The 19,233-nt window shown below is 39.2% G+C and overlaps 4 protein-coding genes across 18 annotated transcripts in view; 2 read left to right on the forward strand and 2 right to left on the reverse strand.

The window, feature by feature from the left end:
• Tay (tay bridge kinase) overlaps nucleotides 1-4,265 on the forward strand; it is a 38,314-nt gene extending 34,049 nt beyond the window's left edge. For 7 of the 8 annotated variants that reach the window (XM_076388201.1, XM_076388204.1, XM_076388203.1 and 4 more), the window contains 4 exons: nucleotides 9-173; nucleotides 443-722; nucleotides 806-968; nucleotides 1,573-4,265. In XM_076388201.1, coding sequence (XP_076244316.1) covers nucleotides 9-173; nucleotides 443-722; nucleotides 806-968; nucleotides 1,573-2,593 — 1,629 coding nt within the window. In that variant the 3' untranslated portion in view covers nucleotides 2,594-4,265. The remainder of the gene's footprint in view (nucleotides 1-8; nucleotides 174-442; nucleotides 723-805; nucleotides 969-1,572) is intronic. The other variant, XM_076388205.1, reaches the window with a different exon arrangement.
• On the reverse strand, nucleotides 4,160-7,178 carry LOC143185300 (uncharacterized). Of its 4 annotated transcripts, none has more exons than XR_013002890.1 (6): nucleotides 6,408-6,844; nucleotides 6,185-6,313; nucleotides 5,792-6,100; nucleotides 5,260-5,507; nucleotides 4,417-5,178; nucleotides 4,160-4,293 (listed from the first exon to the last, which is right to left on the reverse strand). XR_013002890.1 is itself a non-coding variant. In XM_076388225.1 (6 exons), coding segments are annotated over exons 2-6 (978 nt in total). In that variant the 5' UTR covers nucleotides 6,410-6,454; nucleotides 7,120-7,178; the 3' UTR covers nucleotides 4,343-4,888. The 4 variants fall into 4 exon arrangements, 3 of the variants coding, with proteins under 3 accessions (XP_076244340.1, XP_076244339.1, XP_076244338.1); XM_076388225.1 differs by lacking the exon at nucleotides 4,160-4,293 and adding an exon at nucleotides 7,120-7,178 and having other exon boundaries at nucleotides 4,343-5,178; nucleotides 6,408-6,454; XM_076388224.1 differs by lacking the exon at nucleotides 4,160-4,293 and adding an exon at nucleotides 7,026-7,130 and having other exon boundaries at nucleotides 4,343-5,178; nucleotides 6,408-6,454.
• Nucleotides 7,179-8,633: 1,455 nt separating this feature from the next.
• Nucleotides 8,634-16,256, reverse strand: Zdhhc8 (zinc finger DHHC-type containing 8). Of its 2 annotated transcripts, none has more exons than XM_076388210.1 (9): nucleotides 15,909-16,256; nucleotides 15,656-15,777; nucleotides 15,420-15,577; nucleotides 15,019-15,191; nucleotides 14,715-14,909; nucleotides 14,493-14,637; nucleotides 13,707-13,921; nucleotides 13,450-13,623; nucleotides 8,634-11,656 (listed from the first exon to the last, which is right to left on the reverse strand). In XM_076388210.1, the coding sequence occupies exons 1-9, from the start codon at nucleotides 15,998-16,000 to the stop codon at nucleotides 10,960-10,962; spliced, it is 1,971 nt and encodes a 656-aa protein (XP_076244325.1). In that variant the 5' UTR covers nucleotides 16,001-16,256; the 3' UTR covers nucleotides 8,634-10,959. The 2 variants fall into 2 exon arrangements, with proteins under 2 accessions (XP_076244325.1, XP_076244324.1); XM_076388209.1 differs by having other exon boundaries at nucleotides 13,450-13,644.
• Nucleotides 15,959-19,229, forward strand: LOC143185301 (serine/threonine-protein kinase RIO3). 4 transcript variants are annotated; one of them, XM_076388229.1, is made up of 6 exons: nucleotides 17,603-17,718; nucleotides 18,085-18,207; nucleotides 18,287-18,468; nucleotides 18,547-18,650; nucleotides 18,708-18,987; nucleotides 19,060-19,229. In XM_076388229.1, the coding sequence occupies exons 2-5, from the start codon at nucleotides 18,113-18,115 to the stop codon at nucleotides 18,969-18,971; spliced, it is 645 nt and encodes a 214-aa protein (XP_076244344.1). In that variant the 5' UTR covers nucleotides 17,603-17,718; nucleotides 18,085-18,112; the 3' UTR covers nucleotides 18,972-18,987; nucleotides 19,060-19,229. The 4 variants fall into 4 exon arrangements, with proteins under 4 accessions (XP_076244342.1, XP_076244344.1, XP_076244341.1 ...); XM_076388227.1 differs by lacking the exon at nucleotides 17,603-17,718 and adding an exon at nucleotides 15,959-16,048 and having other exon boundaries at nucleotides 18,708-19,229; XM_076388226.1 differs by having other exon boundaries at nucleotides 18,708-19,229.
• Nucleotides 19,230-19,233: the final 4 nt, after the last annotated feature.

A 19,233-nucleotide genomic window follows, 5' to 3' on the forward strand; every position in this document is an offset into this window, starting at 1 on the left:
TTTTTCAGTTCAAGGACGTCCCAAAGTTGGGAGGTGTCGAGTCTCCGTTTTTTCGTGGTAATCTGAATCTTACCGGGTATTCCGGTTTTAACACTGGTCTCCTGCATTCTGGAATTGGACCACCTTCAACTCCCTTCGTACCACCAAATCATTTAACATCGTTTGCACCAAAGGTAAAATTGTCTTGTATGATCTTTAATATACAGGATGTCCCAGAAATAAGTGATTAAACTTTGGCATCGTATTCTACTTTTTCTGAGGATAAAAAGAGGTTATATACATCATCTCGAAAAGGAAGAGATTCCAGACCTATGTTTATATGATCTTTCATTTTTAGGAAGACTAGAATACGATGCCAAAATTTGGCCACCTATTTCTGTGATACTCTTTACATTGCATGTATGAAAATACACAAATATTTCACGATTTATACTTGCTACAGAAAAGTGGAAAATGGAACGCAATGCACGTACGCATCGCTTGGGAAATTTACCATCACCAGCAAAAGCAACAAGCCGAAGCAAAAGCAGGCAACGTCGTTGGTTCTAAAACGGAACTGCTGAGACCACCGGGTCACCTTTATCCAGGAGGACCAGGAGGTGGTCTCGGCATAGGAGCACCTCCAATGGCGCCTCCGTTCGCCACAAATATACCACCAGCGCATCCAGCACCACCACCACCACATCCTGTTGGTTTTCTGTCTACACCAGCTTCACATTTAGGTTATTATCACGCCAAATATTATATTAAACTTGTACCAAATATAGGGATAATATTAGCTTCATTATTTGCAAAATTGTTACAGGAACAGGAATGTCTCCATTCGGAAGATATCCAACAACATTCGGCGCGCCAAATCCGAATTTCCCTGGTCTTTCTGGTTTCCCTCCCTCAAGGGAAATGCCACCCTTAGGTGGACTGGGTTCTGTACACGATCCGTGGAGAGGGTACGGTCGTATTCCGAAAACGTATCTCACTTTATAGTTCAATTCAGACTTATCTGTAGAGGGTGTTTATTGGTATATGAAAACAGTAGTAATTCAAATAAAATACAAAGAAATGTGATAATAATACGTATTAAATATTAGATATTTGTAACTTTTAGTCATATATATTTTCAAAATGGTCGCCTTCGTTCATGAGACAAAATTCCACTTTTTTTTAAATAACTCAAAAACATTTCTCTTAATATAAACGGTTGATTTATTCTTTGTAAAGTGCAAATTATTATCTCTTACAACTCTCTGTTTCTAGACTGTTCTTGTAAACTTTATCCTCTAAATAGCCCCAAAGAAAGAAGTCACAGGGGTTTAACTCGAGCGACATGATCATTGTAAATTCGGTAGACTGTTTCCTAACTTCAAATAACGATGCCTATAATCGCAACACAATTATTAGTTACTAAATAGAAACTACTTCATTTAGTTTAGATATATTTATATCAATTACCTATTAGAAAAAACTCGATGAATTTACTTTGCTTCATTAAGTAGATATAACATTTTAAAGCATTTCATATTCCAATAAACAACCCTGTATATCCATCAATACTAATTCATCCAATTCTTTCAGATTGCAAAGAGCATCTACCGGATTCCCACCAACCACAGTTTCATGGAGCCTAAAACCAGAGCCGCCTGCGATCGACAGACGCGCGGAACTCGAAGAACGTGAACGAGAACGGGAACGCGAGCGAGAACGCGAGCGTGAGCGTGAACGCGAACGCGAACGAGAACGAGAACGTGAGCGTGAACGCGAGCGTATCAGGCGCGAGAAGGAACGGGAAGAGCAGCGCGAGCGGGAGCGACGGGAGCGCGAGAAGGAAGAGAAAAGAAAACAGCAAGAAGCAGCTGAGAGGGAGAGGGAAAGGCGGGACAAGGAGCGTCGCGAGATGGAGCGACGCGAGATGGCGGAGCGCGAGAGGCTGTTGCACCAGAATCGACAACATGTAGTCGTAGCTCGAGATCGATCACCTCTAAGGAACGGCTCGGCGCCCATAGACACTGGCGAGGTGCGCGTGAAAGAGGAGCCGCGAAGCAAGGACGACGAAGTCGTAATGCTTCCGAGGCCACCAGGCCCTGGCCCTGGAGCGCCGCCGACGTCGGGACCTGGTCCTAGTCCGCTGCCCGACGCCAGGTATCATCACCCCCATCCTCACTCGTACCTCGCGAGGCATCCACACAGCATGCCTGCGCCGCACTCCATGCCTAGAAGCATGCTTCCTGGCCTGGGCGCACACCCGATGCAACACTTTCCACCGCCATCGGCGCCTGGTGGTCAGCCTGGAGGCCCATGGCCCGGAGACCCCTTCAGAGATTACCGCTACGACCCGCTGCAGCAACTACGGTACAATCCCCTGATGGCTGCCGCTGCATTTCGAGCAGAGGAGGAGGAGAGAGCTAAACTGTACGCAGGATATCCGCCGCCGCCTGTAAATTCTCTGAGAGGCAAGGACCCGAGTCCTGGACCCCTGAGCAATTTGCATATGCATCACAGAGCTGGACCTGGACCAGGGGTACCAACGCGACAATTAGAGCCTGCTCTAATGCACGCGGATATACATAAGAAGGAGGATGCCTCACAATCACGATGATACATCCTCCCAGCGTCCTCGGCTTCTGCAAGTGAACGCACTAAAGGGTCAGCATTTTAATCGTGTCCGTGAGATTTTCTGAGGGCCCACTGGTGCTGATACTTTCGCTGACGGAGAAGGGGCGTTTATTTAATAATGAAAATTGTACATAGATTATATAATATTTATAGTTATACCGATGAAAGTGCGACAAACGGGAAGAGACGAACACGTCGGAGGACATTTACGATGCGTTCGCGAAAGGGATTAACAGAGATGCCTTGCTGTCGCGATTCTTGCGATCGTCCCGTCTGTAACGCGGCGAAAGTTAAGACGGTTCAGTGAGGATGCAAAAATGAAATTGAAACCGTACCAAGGCATCGATGAATTAAACGTTAATGTGTCATGGAAAAACGGCGACGACGTTATATAATGTGATTCTCTGCAAGCTTCGGACCCCGAAGTTCCCTGAGGTTTGGGGATCTGACTGTTCATAGCGGTATATAAACTTTAATTATTACGATTAACTATGCGTACAGTTTAAAAACAAAAAAAGGTATCGTGTGTAATATTATAGATATTGTAGAATGCGAGACGATGCTACCGTAATGAAAAACGATTGAAATCCAAGTTATGAAGGAAAAATTATGCGGATCTCTACCATTACTCAAAAGTTATTTAATTATTTATTTATTGCGACGTATAAACGAATCTCTACTAATGACGTACGGATACAGTCGTAAAAAAAAAGGAAGAAAAGAGGTCGCCCTTAATTTAATCGATAATAATATAACGAAAGTTACGTATGAATTTTCATTTCTTTATAGAGATTAATTTGTAACCCGTAGAAATATAATAGCGATTTGAGAGGGCAAAAAAAAGTACAGGTTTTGGCTTTTGACGGCACAAGCTTGCTTTTTTCTCCCTTGTTTTTTGCATGGAGACTAGAATTTGCACTCTGGTGCTTTCCTGTGATATAAAAGAAAATAAGATTGTTCAGAGCCATTGCAATTGTTGTTTTTATCATGATTTGTAAATCAAAATTAATTCTTCTTGGACAGAAATTATGATTTTCACTGAAGGAAAAATCTTTTATTCAATGAGGGACTACGGGACTTGCGAATGAACACATAAAAGCAGTTTGTCCGTGCCAAAGTGCTTTAATCAGAAAACATGTGTTAGTGTAACGTAGAAAATATCACAACTTCCGACATTTTCTATCTTTATCGAAAAATGAAAATTAAATACGGTTTCGCATCTTTGCTTCATCATCGTCCTCTCAATTGTCAGCCATGTACGTCGTTTTAGTTGTCAAAGAGCGAATTTCAGATCTCTCTGTTTCAAAAGTGAAAACTATATTCGTGCCATGGATCAGGCTGGATCTAAAAGCCTGGTACTTTTAAAAGTGAACAAATACTTACGTTTCTGTCGAGTAAATCTGGCTCTTTAAACTTTGTTTCGTTTATACCGTGTAAAGTCATCATAAAAGTGTATATTATATTATATAATTAACGACCATATGCAATTTAAAAATTGTAGATATTTTTCATCGATGCAAGGTTGCAATGTGATGGCAATGATTCTGTTCTTGTAGATATCGCGAAGTATAAAAGAGGATTTTGTGTGAATAGGTTTTTTCTAAAATTGATTCTTTGTAAAAGGGTCTAATAATCATAGTTTCTATCAAACTTGGTTTTATCTTGTAGTATTTCTCACCAAGCCTAAAACATGTTTACAACTCATAAAGACCTCAGAAAAAAGTATGAATGAGTGTTTGTAATAGATACTACCAGTACGTGTTACAGTTTTAAAAAAAAACAACTCTTAAAAATGCTTCTTCGTACCTTTTTACGAAATAGCGTTTACATATTACGTCCTTACACACTAAACAGTAAATAATAGTTCTTCTGAAGTCTTCATGCCTTATATTTAACACTATATCAAATGACAATCTCTAGGAATACATATTTTTATCTCCTTCGTCCGGGGTCATCAACCTTTCAGGTACCAATTAACTGCAATATATTTGACACGTGTGAAATTGATATATTTGAAAAGCAGCAGTACTTGTGAATCACGTACGGTGTTTCGTCATCGAAACACCTAAATTATCTTAAACACTGTCGTGAACGAGTCTATTGGTTTTTTTTTTCTTCCTGTGAGTGCATACACTTCTCTGTCAATTATGTTCGAATGGATTGGTAAAAATTGTTTGGCTTAATATATTAAGATGACCAACCAGAGTGAACCGTGTTTGGTCAAGTTCAGTTCTTGCTTTATATGTACAAAAAAAAAGAGAAAAAAAGGAAAAGATTGCTATCGAGAACTGCTTGAACTCGATCTTGTGTAGCGACGGTGTCGATGTCGTGGGTTGTTCGGGGGACTTCGTGATCGAGTTCTTGGTCTGCGTCTTGGTGGTCGTGGACTTCTACGACGATTAATCGGCGGTGAACGTCTACGATAGCGCGGTGGAGTATTTCTACCACCTCCTCCCCATCGTGGCACCAATCTTCTTCCCATTAAGGGTGACATTCTTCGCATAGGTAATGGACGTGGTTTTGGTAATAATACTGGGGCAGCAGTAATTTCTTGACCATCTATCTGACCTGTAGAACACAAAAAAAATATTTAATTAATCGAAGCAGGAATCAGCATCTACTAATTAAAAGATCTTCAAACCGACTTACCACCATCCATATGTTTCATTGCATTTTCAGCTTCATCTGCCGTTTCAAACTCTACGTATGCGAACCCTCGGCCCTGATTAGGATGAAGCTTATCCATGGCAAAGTCAACCATCTTTATTTGACCATATGTAGAGAAAATTTCCATAATATGTTCTTTAGTAACATTACGTGTAAGATGTCCAATATGGATTTTTGTTGGTCTAGGAATTGGTGATCTTTCTCTGCGTTTTCTACGTGGTGAGGGTGACCTGTAACAAGAGTACAACACAGTGAAGATGTTTGAGAAGAAAAAAGTTAATCTAGCCATATAATTTACGTAAGCAGAAGTGTACACTTAAATTTCAATAGAATTAAAGGTTTATATTGGAATTCTCATGTAATAGTTCAAGATGTTAGCAAAGAACCTAAGTCCAAACAGGTTTCAATAGGTTTGGATTACACTGAATCTCAAAATAATGAATAGTGGATCATTGGAATTGCAGTATAACGATTCTATTGAAATTTAAGCACACAGTGCTGCATATATATTTACCTAGAACGCCCCTTAGGTTTAGGCTTATCAATCACAGAATTACTACTCTTCTTTTTATCCTTTTCCCTGTCTCTGTCCCTATCCCTGTCCCTGTCCCTCTCCCTCTCCCTTTCCTTTTCTCTTTCCTTTTCCTTATTATCATGTCTACGCGAAGCATCAACACTTTTACTTCTACTCCGTTTACGTCCCCTGTCTCTTGAACTTGCAGAGGAACTCCCCGAACTGCTAGAAGTACTGCTAGAACTGGAGCTAGATCTGGAGCTGCTTCCAGTGCTCGTAGATGACGACCCAGAACTACTGTCTGAAGAACTATCGAAACACAAACGAAGGAAAACTTGGTAATTGTAATCTTAAGCTTAATCATCAGTTTCGCATGAAACTGCTCTATCTCACCTACTGCCGCTGCTGGACGTAGAGGCAGCACGCTTTTTCCTTTCTCTCTCTCTGCCTCTCTCCCTCTTGTTTTCTTTATCCGTGGCCTCAGAATCGCTCTTGCCAGTGCTATCCTTCCGACTGCGTGCCCTATGCTCATATGAAAACACTCGGTTATGACAAGGTTACCACTGCCTAGAGGAACCATCAACGAAACAATGGTCAGACAATTTGCATTACTTACATTATAGAATGGAGTCCGTTCTCAGATTATAGGCGTGGTTTTTCACTCTGTAAACCGAAAGAAAAACTTTGTTGAACGCTGTGCATACGCCAATAATGGCGGACGGTGCCGCTAAAGAATTGTCGCTTGCAACGAGTCACGTTCGCGCTGTTAGTCACTTATCAATCGAAGCCGCACGTGAACAGTGTCCAGCAGTAGCGATTAAAAGCTTTTATTTCATAGTCGACTTCATAATAAAATAACATACGCAGTTTACAAAGACGCACGAAACAAAATTACTGATAAAGTGACGCGGCGCTCGCGTCGCTATTCCCGCCGGGTTAGAGTCATTTCGTGCGGTCGTAAATCAGAGAAAATCTAATCGTTGTGCTGAATGTTAAATAGCTAGTCAAGAAAATATCGCGTTGATTATAGGAACCGTGTCATTAAACTAATTTCCTCTTTGCTTTCGATAGTTTTGTAATACTTCTTTTAAAATAGCGCGTCCCATGAATCTAGATCTTATCAGGTGGTACGCGAGATTTAAATAAACTCTGAAATATAGCAATAATTTTGATGAAGTTGAGAGCAGTTACTAGCGTTGCACATGTTGAATGATTTGTTAAGTAATTAATAAACCTGTGTTTATAAGTGTATCCAGTATTTGTATTCCGTAATATTTGTTTTAGTGCCGTAATTAGATGAAGAATTATTAACTTTTGTTTATAATTACGTTGTTTAACGTAATATTCACGACTACGTATTGGCTGCAAAGTGAAGTGGTCCATAGATCTTGATGGATCTGATGAAGTGTGTTCAGGTATGTTAATATCTCTTTTAGGAACACTGGAATAAATTTCGCGCGATTTTTGAAATGAGATTTCCTAATGCAAATTTTATTCAGTATTTAGTAGAGGAAATAAAACTATAGATAGTGAGGAACACGCCTCGGTACTAGCTATTCGTTTCGGTCTTAACATAAAATAGTGGGATATAAAAGAAGTTAAAAGTATAGAAAATATAACTCCAAAAGACTGCTAGTTTAATAACGAATTTATTAGAACAAAATCGGTGCACAAACTTAAGAAAATTTCAGTTCTAAAACCATTAATATCCTTCGCAAAATGAAGAACTGGAATGCAGTCAGAACACAAGCAGTTTATATTTCACGAGTTTTATTCTTGTAAATTGCTGCAGCGATACGTAAGTACCGAAATGTATATGTATGTACATTTAAGTGATAATAACGAATAATATTTATGTACAATTACACCGAATTATAAACACTAAACATTCGTCACACCTTACACGGTAATTCCCTAAAACCAATTCGTTTCAATGTTGTACCGGTTCTTTGTTTCTCTTTCCTTTCGGTCATCATCAGTGCTTCTATCGTGGAAAACTAAGCTTCTCGAAGAATGGAGTATGGAGAATCGTGCGTTTTCGTATCTCGTTTGGCACAGTTCGTTACAAAGGAGGAAAGAAAGTATACGTGTAACTGAGAGACAAACGGTAGCGCCAACGTTGGAAGAAATATCATTTAATGATCGCAGCGTATCCTTGCTCTTGATCATCCAAATATACCTGTTGGATTAGCTTGGAAATATTCGATGTTCGATAAAGCCATCTAGCTGAACGATATGTACTATGTAACAATGTAATAATTCGATTATCAATCGGGTCATAAGGTGAATGGACACGTAAATGTATATCGCAATTACATTACGCGCACACGGTTCCGCAATTATTCGTTAAGCTTGCATAAACTGGTAATATTGGTCGCGCATACAAATACATGATACAAAAACGGGCATGCAATCTTCGAAAGCGGGGTATATTACAAACTTAATAGTAAACGTAGTTATACCAATAAATTTTTATGCAATGTATATATTACAAAATTGTATTCCCCATTTCATTCTTTAGCTTCTAATTGTTAACAAAGTCCGTTGCTCGTGTGTGGTTTTTGTTTCTTTCTCTTGTTTGCATTTTTTCTCTTTTTTTCTTTTATATTAACGAGTGAGTCATTCATCGCTGTAAACATTCGAAACACTGGTCTGATATTTTTTTTCCACTTTTTTTTCGGTTTTCTCAACTAATACATTAAGATTCTGTTGGTATACATCCACTCGCACACGCACTCCTTTCCGCGTACTTCTTTTAAATATATACTGTTCTTTTACTCATAGAAATGAATCGACCGTTATTGGTGGTCACATCGATAAAATCATCATTCATAACAAACAATTGAAATTATAAAGTCTTATATTTTATTATTTACGTATAAATATCGTTAAATATGTATATTAAAAATTTGCTACACGTGTTTCACGATTATTTTACACAGAATTCGTTAAGTTCTATCCTTGACGATAATGACTTAAATCGATTAAGTAACTTCATTAATTGGACACGAACTCTTCTCGCATCAAACGAAGATAGGAGACTATGTATACTGGCGTGGCTCGACTTCAATCTCCCTTCCCTTTCTCTCGCGTTCCTCTCGCTCGCGTCCTGTTACGAAAACAGAGAAAAAGAAGGCGGGATCGTGATCAGAGTCGAGCCTCGAAATGCACGCAATTAATAATCCCTATGCTCTTTTGTTACATGTCAAATGAAATGCGTACGACAAAGAAGAGAAAAGCGAAGGAGAAACGGGAATTCGACCCAACGCCTCGCCTCTAGAAATTGAGTCACCACGTCACGGTATAAAAATCTAAACTGACCTTATACTGTGTGTGTATATGTATGTGTATCTGTCTGTAAGTGTGTGTACTAAAAAATAGAATCGTTCACGCCGAGCATGACAGGCCCGATCCGTCAAGAATAACAGCTTCGCTCGGCGTTTTATCTCTACACGTTCGGATTTACTTTCGTGCTGACGGTCTCGTGACTCGATTACTTCGATCGTCAATCGGTCCGAACGCCTCTTATACAAACGAACATCATTTCCTCTGTCATGGGTGGAAGGAATACATCAAAGCTACAGAAACCGCGGCCATTAAATTCAGTGTACTTTCTAAATAGTAGGACATCGAAAGTCCTGGCCACACCAAAGTGGACAGGTATTTTACACTGTGTAAACAACGAGAAACGTTCAACCGCTCGTGCCTTCAAGGACACTACCCTCCACTCGAGTATCTGACCATCCCATTATATTCCTTCTACCCAGGATATACTAAATCTAATTTACTTCGTTTTAAACAACGACTAAACCGAAACAAGTATTGCTAATGTAACACGAGATAGGCAGTCTTGCTTCGACGGTAAGACTGCGTCGAAATTAAACTCTCGAGGCTGCCACCCCTGGCAAGTTTTCGACCAGACGCAGTAATACAAAGTTATTTAAAAATATTGTAGTTTCTTAAATGTAAAATCTAATATTCTCGTACGATAGTATTTTACGTTTCAGAAGCTACAATATTTTTAAATAACTTCGTATTGCCGCGTTTGGTCGAAAACTTTTTGCCTGGGGTTGTATTTCCATGAGTTCAACGCGAAATGAAACCTAAATACATTCCCCTTGTGTTAGTAGCTCGTAAATGGAAAATAACTGGATACCGGTATCCATTTCCCCGAAGATTCCCGTTACAATTCCAGTGGACATTCAATAACAATAGCAGATCGATATCCTAAGTGTCTTCGGTGGAAACGATCGGTTACATTTGAACGTTATCGCGGCGTAGCATTAATAGACGGCGGGATCGGCATTTGGACCGGAAGAACTGTATACGACACCACGACCCGAATATCGACCCTTTCGATGCTGAAACTCAGACTCTGAACGCACCCTGTGCGCGGGGATCTATTCAATTGCACCGATCGGTTACAGGGTGGGCCAAAAGTTACGAAAGGGTTTCAATATGTGGTAACTCCTTTAGTGTTTTAAATTTATGAAAATCTGGACTTGTTAGGTCTGAGGAACGTGATGACAGCTCATGCAGCTGAGCCTAGAGATTTTTTCCTATGAAGCTATCTCAAAGAAAAAATATATGTTAACAAGTTTCAAACATCTCAAACGATATTTGAGCTGAAATCAGAGCACTGGCACCTGAGACACTAAGAGGTGTCATGGAAAATGTCTCAGAAATAGCATGCTTACACAGGGTGAGCCTCTTGCTTGGAGACTCAAAGACAGTGCCACCACAGAATAAAGTCCCACTACTATGTTCTTCTGAAAGTACAACTTTTGAGTACTCAAGCTAGACAATCACTCCATATAATACAGAAAACAAACACCAGTTTTCAAACTTAATTTCTCATAAACAATGTAAATTGATTTCCTAAGTATTCTATAACATTATGAAACAAACACTAAAGGAGTTATTGCCCACTGAGACCCCTTTGGTGACTTTCAATCTGCTCTGTATAAACGCATATAATCAGAGCGTTCAGAGCACCCAAAGGGTCAACTAATATCGTCTGACAGTAGAATCAGTTAGCTGCCCTGGCACGCTCAGATACTCGACTCAGAAGGATATCTGGCGAGCGGCACGCGTTCTATCCTCCTCGCTGGCAATTCTCGTACGTACTCCGTCCAGCCGCAGGATGGTGCGGGGACCTTGAAGCTGGGCTATACAGAGATCTCATAGTTCATATCATAGACACTGGCGCGGTCGGGAGTCGGCGTGGTCGGCCGTTGCGATCTGTTGTCGTTAGGCGCTGACACCATCTCCATGGAGTCCGTCATTTCCAGGGCTCTGACAAAGGACATCGGTCTGCGTCGCGCATCGCCAGAGGTGGGCGTGGTGGGCGTCGCCATGGTGGCTTTTCTCTTCACCTGAGGCGACTGGTGAGGCGGGAAGACGGGCACCCCGCCTCTCATCGCTGGATGGTACGTCGCCCTGGGCGCGTTGGCGTACAATTGTTGCGTAGGACTCGTTGGATTCGAGCGGTAGTAATCGTACGGCGGCGGGGGTCTTTGGGAGGGCGACTGATGCGTCGTCGTCGCGTTCGACGTGCCCTGGGGGGCAGGATAGCTGCCTGGTGAATTGTCCTTCCACATGTAGACACCGCGCTGGGGAGAACCGGCCAGCTCTCGGATGTTGTCGACGGTGTTGTTGGTTCTCGAGTACGAGTGGTCGGTGCCCTGGCGCACCAGCTCGCTCTCGGAGAGGAAACGACGCTGGGGACTGTAGCCTGTCACTACAGCACCGCTGCCAGCGCCACCGCCGGCGTTGTTCCCTTGCTGTACATCGTAGTAAGCTGGCGCGTCGTTCACTCCTATAAAATCTGGCCGACGAACCTGCGTCGGCGTACCTGGGTTTGATCTGTAACAGAGACAGGTCACTCCGGCATTCGTACTTTCGAATGGGCACACTTAGAGAAGTATCTCAATAATTGACAAATGCGCACGGGTACAGTGAACCAAGATGAATTATGCGAGAGTGCTGAGCAACTGTAGCCATACAAATACGGCTCTGGCGAGACATACAGGAGAAAGAGAGAACAGCGCATCATTCCTGTTATAAAATTAGCATCTAGTCAAGGAAACGTAAAAAGATAGCGAAAAACCTAGGAAATACATATGTGGACGTTTATACTTGCGTGTTGGTCGACTGATACATGTGTAAATATACGTGTACATGCGTGGGCATGTATACGTATATGGATTCGAGTATGTATACTTCGCTCGTAAACGCAGGATGTTAAGGAAAAAGGGTTCGAGATTTACAAAGCGTGTAACACTTGCTAAACTGAATAAAAAGTGCTTGGTCTCTACAGCTGGAAAAAATGAATTCTGCTAGTTTCGAACTGATTCTCTACGTTTTTCACCATCTTTATGCATGCTTCGTATCATAATGTTGTAAAACTATGTTATTAAAGGAACTGAGAATTTCCTTCTCTCTTTTACTCAGTTTAGTGAGTACTAAATACTCTCTAAGTTCTAAACCCTTTTTTTTAACAACCTGTATACATAGAAATGTATGTATAAATATATGCAAGAAAGCATAACTTTAAACTACGATATGTCCTCGTAGGATGAAGTTCGTGTTTACCTGCAGTAGGTTGCAACATGATGGTAGAAAGCAGCTCCTTGCAGTTACCACCCCCTGCAGTGGGACACAAACTTATCTATATACCATATATCTTGTAATATGTACATGCAGAGAGACTAAATCTCTACGATATTAACGTGATCTACAACGCCCAACGTTCTTTGTTTCTTTCTTTTTTTGTCTGATTTCTTTTTCTTTTATTACACGACCCTTCGTCATTCAGAAGGCGAGAATAGTGGTGATAGAAACAGGAAAAAAAGAATAAGAGCAAGAGTGAGGTGTTCGTAAGTGAGGGACAAGGAATCTGAAGTAACAGGCTTTACATCATATTGAGAGGTAGCAAACAGGAACATTAAAAGAAGGAAATCAAGTTCACTTTGTATTGGTAGCGTGCTCAAAGAAATGCAATGTAACTATTACTAGTGTGGCGCTTCCCTCTTGCTCTCTACATTAATATCATTTTGTGCAATGTGAAAACGCCGCGGAATATATATATATATCTGTATATATATGCACACACACGTATATATATATACACAGAGTATTAACAAAAATATGGGACACTTTCACGGGATAGGTTGCAGACATCAAAATAAGGATAAAAAGTTCATATACACATATGTCCGACAACGCTTAGTTTTTTAGTTATACTCTAATTTGTATCGTCTAAAATACTATCTCGGAACATGTACGAAATAACAAAAATGGATCATTTTTGGAAGGTAGGCTCTAGACACGAAAACAACGAGAGAAGTTCAGATGCACATGTGCCCGAAAACGTTTAGCTTTCTTAATTATACACCATTTTATACAAGGTATCTCTGCAATGGTGGTACAACCTGACAGAGGGTGATTCCAGATAAAATAGTGTATAATTAAAAAAACTATATTATACTATGTGTACTCGTCGAAAAGAAGTATATCCAGAAATTGAATATTCTGTACGTATCTTAAGTGTCCACGGTATATATCAGATATTTTAGTATCTTTCTTATCGTAAAAAAATGTTATATCGAGTGTACTTTACTGTATTACTTTTTATAAAATGCCAGAGGCGAGTATACCTGCGAATAGGACTGGAAATGGCAAGTGGAGTAGGTACTCCAATTGCTTTAATCCGTTGTGTGGTTGGACTAGCACCCCCTTGGCCTTGACCTCTCTGGGAAGCTGTGGTAGGTGATCCGCTTGTTTCTGGCGATAATGGGTCAGGCGTATGGCTTCTGGAGCCATTCATTCCCCTATAGGTATCGACAACGTACCTTATGTATATTAGAAAAATCATTAGCAACTGGAACACCATTTTTCCTATTGTTTATTTTACCTTGGCCTCGGATGAGGATTGCCTCTTGTGTATTGCATTGGAAGGCGGTGCTGAGACGGCGGAGGGTGCCTGGGAGACTCATTGTTCTCCACAGGTGGCAGGAAGAAATTACTTTTGGAACCGTGTCTTTGTAGTGGGGGCGTTGGTTCGCAATCCGCTGACTGAGACGCAGTGGGTTCCATATCCGTATCCGAGCCATCTCGTCCAGGAGATAACTAGAAAGAACGATGTCCCTTATATTAACCTTTCTACAACAGCGTACTAATATTTGTCATTAGATTGTTGTAACTGCTACTTGTATGTATAACGCACACTTCTTGGGGATGCTGATGTTTAACCAGGATAGATAAGGGACAGGGGATTGAACAGAACAAGGCTGCATCTTTCCAGTATTATAAACGAGGTATTACAGATAGGAAGAATCACTGCTTGAAATTGAACTCTGAATAAACGAATTTTGGGTTCAATAAACGACACGAAATTTCTGAAATCGTGCAAAAAACGTCTCCTAAATGTACTACTGTGCACTAACTTCTTTGCAATTTACGGTATATTCCTACTAAAGCTTTAAAGCACATAAAAGGTAGCCTAGTAGAAAGATGAATATTTGCAAAGTAGAGTGAATCACGCGGCTACGATAAAACAGTTACGTACAGATAATAAGCGTACACAAAAAAAAGCATCAAAGTCCTGCGAAGCATGCTAGAGAGGAAATGCTATTTACTTTTGTACAATCTGCTCGTATGTAGTATCTGAAGTATCTAGCGAAATTGCACTAGCTCTTACCTTATTGTAAGCATTCGAACTGGCATTTCTAACACCATTGCTGCTATCCATGTAGGTTTTTACCTGGTTCTCACTGCCTATAGTTGATATCTCAGATGTACAAGCTCCGCGTCGTTTTCCTGAATACCTTTCAGGCTTAATTAAACTGAAATATCACAGTTTATTAATTGCTTGTTGACTTCGTTCATACTTACGAATTATAACAATTGTTCAATGCATTACCTGGGGTAGTGTGGTCCGCATTGCGTATAACAGCAATTGTGTAAGCAACCGCGGGAAAACGGATTATAGCCTCCATTAAATTTGCCCGTTACCTGTTCATTTGTCGTACGTCCTCTGGAAACAAGTACTATGTGAAAGCCAGTCAGTCCAAAGATTGGAATGATTAAGAGTATAACCACTCCCATGATCACAAGTCTATTTTAAATTTAAGGATAAGATCTGTAAAGTTTGTGACAGAAATGTTTCATTTGAAACTCATGTTAGAGTACACTACTAGTGTTACTAGTTTACGAAAAAAGGATACGCGACAATCGTGTTGACTTCGCCCAACTGTTGCTTGTGCTCCAATACAAAATATAGGCAAAGTCCAAATATACTGAGCATATGAAAACTGAGGGACAAGAGAAAACAAAAAAAGAATCTGTAGTTCCTCCTACCAATGCAATTGTTTACCCATGGGCAGTGATGATCAAATGTCTGAAAACATGAGAAAATCATAAAATCTCTGCAGCAAATATAAGGTGTTCCCTTTAACTGAAAATAGTGGAATATTTCGTGAAAGGCTGAAGGCATGAAAAATATATTTTCACAGAAATAACTTAATACAGAGGAGAACATTCTCTGGTTTAAGTCATTCTTCCTAGAGATATTCCTTCACTATTCTCACTTAAAGAAGACCCCCTATAAAATCTGCTTCCCACAAACCTCAATGCAATGATTGCATACGCTGCAATGGGAGCAGCGTGGAGGTCTATAGAACTTGCACGTAACACACCATTTCATACGTATAGTAATACCATTGATTTCTACATTTTTATATAATGGAGCACGAAAATCATCCTCTCTATCTTCGTCAGGAGGAGCTGCAAGCAAAGGTACCATCGATAAATGATCAACAACACAGACACTTTACGATACCCAAGCCAGACAAACACACATACCTTTCGGTATAACACCTGGGTCCATAAAAGTTGCTAGGGTGAAGTTTGTCAATACAAAAAATGTGATGACTCCTTGAAGCGCAGGTACCCACGTTCCCCATCGAAATACGTAATACTGGCAGCTGCAAAAACGAAGACAGTTTAGAGGTCTCGTAGTATCAACAAACCAGAGGAAAGGTTTTGACGAGCGAAAAGAGTAGAAACGTTGCGGCCTCTCACGAGAGGCAGAGACAGACGTGCGTGCGGAACTTACGGGAAACAGAAGAAGAGTGTCGTGGTGCTTAGTAAGACTGTCCAGGCCAACGTGGCTGGTAGATACCTCGTCTTCACATCGCATTTCGGCATTCTGCACGCTCCACTTCTCGTGGTCGACGATTAACGAATTATTAATGGGTAAGATTTCTGCTAGCAGAAAACATGGCCGCGTCCATCGGCGCTGCTTATTTGCAAGTCGCGCGATCCGTATTTAGCTCGGGCTTCCATTCTCGTTACCCTCGCACATCCGTGGCATCTCGATAATCGTTCACGTCTATTACGCGCGCGTCACTCCGGCAAAAACATCCGTAATGTGATTAATATTTAAGCGCTTTCTGCACGCACAATCCCGTGAACACACTACCTTGCTGTCACGCATGTACGTGTGTGTGACGTCCATACGTGCAAACAGCACACGTACGTGTGTATATACATTGTCACGATGTCGAGCCGTGCCCCCCTCTACACGGGTGTTCCGCAATGCGATCTTAAAAGACTGCGCTCCGATTTTACGCTTTTCTGTCTATGGTCTTTCCTAGAAACGCGTTGCTCGACAGCTTAGCGTCGTTCTAGGCGATTTTTCGTTTTATTGGAACTTCACGTCCTTTGAGAAAATCTTAAGTATTCGATTGTGTGCATACTAAGTAGAGAATTGCAAGGCGCAGAGTTGTTCTTAAATATATGTTTGCACGGTAGTTGTCTTATGGTAATTTAGCAATTAGATCGTGAATACTATGGATAGGATTTTTTGCTTTCGAAGCTTACTGAAATATGAGAACTATAGAAACGTAGTTCATGCTGAGGATATGTTGCTTGTTGTATGGAAAGGAATAACGTAGTGAATATGTTTTATTAATGAATATTTTAATTAAATAGATAACTAATAGTTACAAATTCTTTCTTCTAATATAGTTATAAAGAATGAGGTGTAGTCAGGAATAATTTTAAGTTGAGAAGGTGTTTAGATTAGAATATAGATGATTTTATTGAAGAAAATTGTTTATTTATTGTTATAAACATGTCTTTTATTCAATTAATTCATTAAATTATACAAGTGATTTCTATTTGTTTATGCGTAGTTTTTGCACATGTGTAAACTTTTTTATGAGTGTGTGTGATTAGTAAAATAGGAATTTATAATTTATTATTCAAGATAAAATTCAAACTAATTCAAACTAGTGTGAACGACGCTCTGGATATGTAAACATCAGCTAATTAGCAATAAGTAGTAATAATTAATCACGTGCTATTGTAAATGTAGGGAATTTTTGTCGTTAATTATTGGTATTGGTACTTCTGTTAATTAAAAATTGAATATGTGTTTACTTATCCACTGACGAATTACGAAAGTAAAATAAGATAGTAAACAATATGTAAACCTTTAAACTTAAACCTTTTCCTTAGGTATAAAATAGACACAAAATCTATAACACAATTTGTTTATGCTTATAGTTGAAATTTTAAAATACAAAGATCTTACAGTGGTCTTGTAATATATTTTGCAATGATATTGAGTAAAAATACTCGTTTATTTGTAATAAAAACATGCATTTAAACCATATAACCAAAACATGGACAATAAAATGCTTAGCCATCTAGCGGCGACACTTAGAAATTAACGTTCTCATTGAAAACCATTCAAAATGTGAAATGTCCCTATGGTTTAAGCGGCAAAAAACAAATCGATCTTCTTGTTGTATTTGATATTAATTCAACTTCACACTATTGTGCGTGTTCACAATCATTTGTATACTCGTTCATTGATTCTTGTCTTCCAAATTTTTTAATTTATTTCTCCTAGTTTTAAGGTACGTATAATCATATTCAGTTTTCCCATTTAACAACTAAAAACAGATTTTGTCGTAATATTTTAACGTTAGTTTAGAAACCTTGAGTGTCACCTTGCAGTGACTTGCACTGTCACATACGTACATACGTCAATCAGACGAAGTAGAAGAACTGATAAAAGTAGCGATTATCATACAATGATTTTCACAGTACCTTAATTATTATAGTTCAGTGAAACTCGATGAACTTATTTTACTTCAAAATTTGATGTTTATTCATTTAAAATCTGATGTTTTCATTTCATATAATATAACCTTCTTTCGATATTTACGATTGATGATAAGATCGTATCTTTAAGGTAATTTATCGAATATATTTTATTTTAGGTTTATAATTTAATTTTTTATTACAAAAATGTCATCACCGTGGGCAAAAATCCAACCTGTAGAAGGGCCTGTTAGTTTGCTAGAAATAACTTCAGAACAGCTTGCAAAGAGCATACAAGAAAAGTAAGGAATAAATAAGTGATTGTAATGTATTTATTCTGTTTAAATAATAAAAATGCAGTGTTGTTATTTTCATTAATAGGGAATTAAAGAAATGTTGTACAGAAACAGTGGAAGATGTAAGTGTGCAAGATTGTGTAATATGTGAGAGCAATGATACAGACAATGATGAAGTCATTGCACATATGTTGCAAGATCAGTTTAACAAAGAATATGATCTAATGTTGAAACGAACAGAAGAGAAATTTAATCGTGACGCTAAAGGTGATTAAATTTGTTTAATTAGTTAAATTAACTAGGCAATAAAATAAAACTAGGCATCAACTTCTTCATTTTTTGCAGTTAATATTTCATATACAAACTATAGAACATCTGTATGTGATGATCAAGATGATAAAGATAATACTGACATTGAAGATGCAACAAGAGATTTTGATCGTTTTGTTGTAAGTACTTTGAAATGTATAGTTATTTGTAACATTCTGAATAATTAATCATTTTAGAGCGTAGAGAAAGAATATGCTTCCCTACCTCGTTGTGGTTACAAAAGGATAGGTGAAGGATCTCAAATTGTTACAAAACATGACATGTTAATGTCTTCAAGAATAAATGCCTGTAGAGTCCTGCAGTTTCCACCTGGCATACATACAGGGGATACAGGAGGATTCGATGTCAAATTAAACAATAAAGTGTTCAATACCTTAAGAGCTCACAGTCATGCTCAATATTCTAGGCAAAAAGCAAAAGCTCGACCGCATACAAAATAAAGCAATAAAATATCTTGTAAGTTCACAACCTAAGAATTTAAAGGCCCTTTAGAATATAAGTTCAATTAAATGGACTTATATTATTTAGGTTTCCTTCAACTATGTGCATATACAAACTATTTAATCTCAACGGGAAGAATCAGTTTTCAAAGTATTGAAATGTAATTATTTTTGACATTAAATACTTTGTTAAATGAGACAAGAAATATTGGTAATATATTGTAATACACAGCTTCGAAAATAAATGAATGAAACGTGTATT

This window comes from Calliopsis andreniformis, chromosome 10 (genome assembly GCF_051401765.1).
Source record: "Calliopsis andreniformis isolate RMS-2024a chromosome 10, iyCalAndr_principal, whole genome shotgun sequence".
NCBI lineage: Eukaryota > Metazoa > Arthropoda > Insecta > Hymenoptera > Andrenidae > Calliopsis > Calliopsis andreniformis.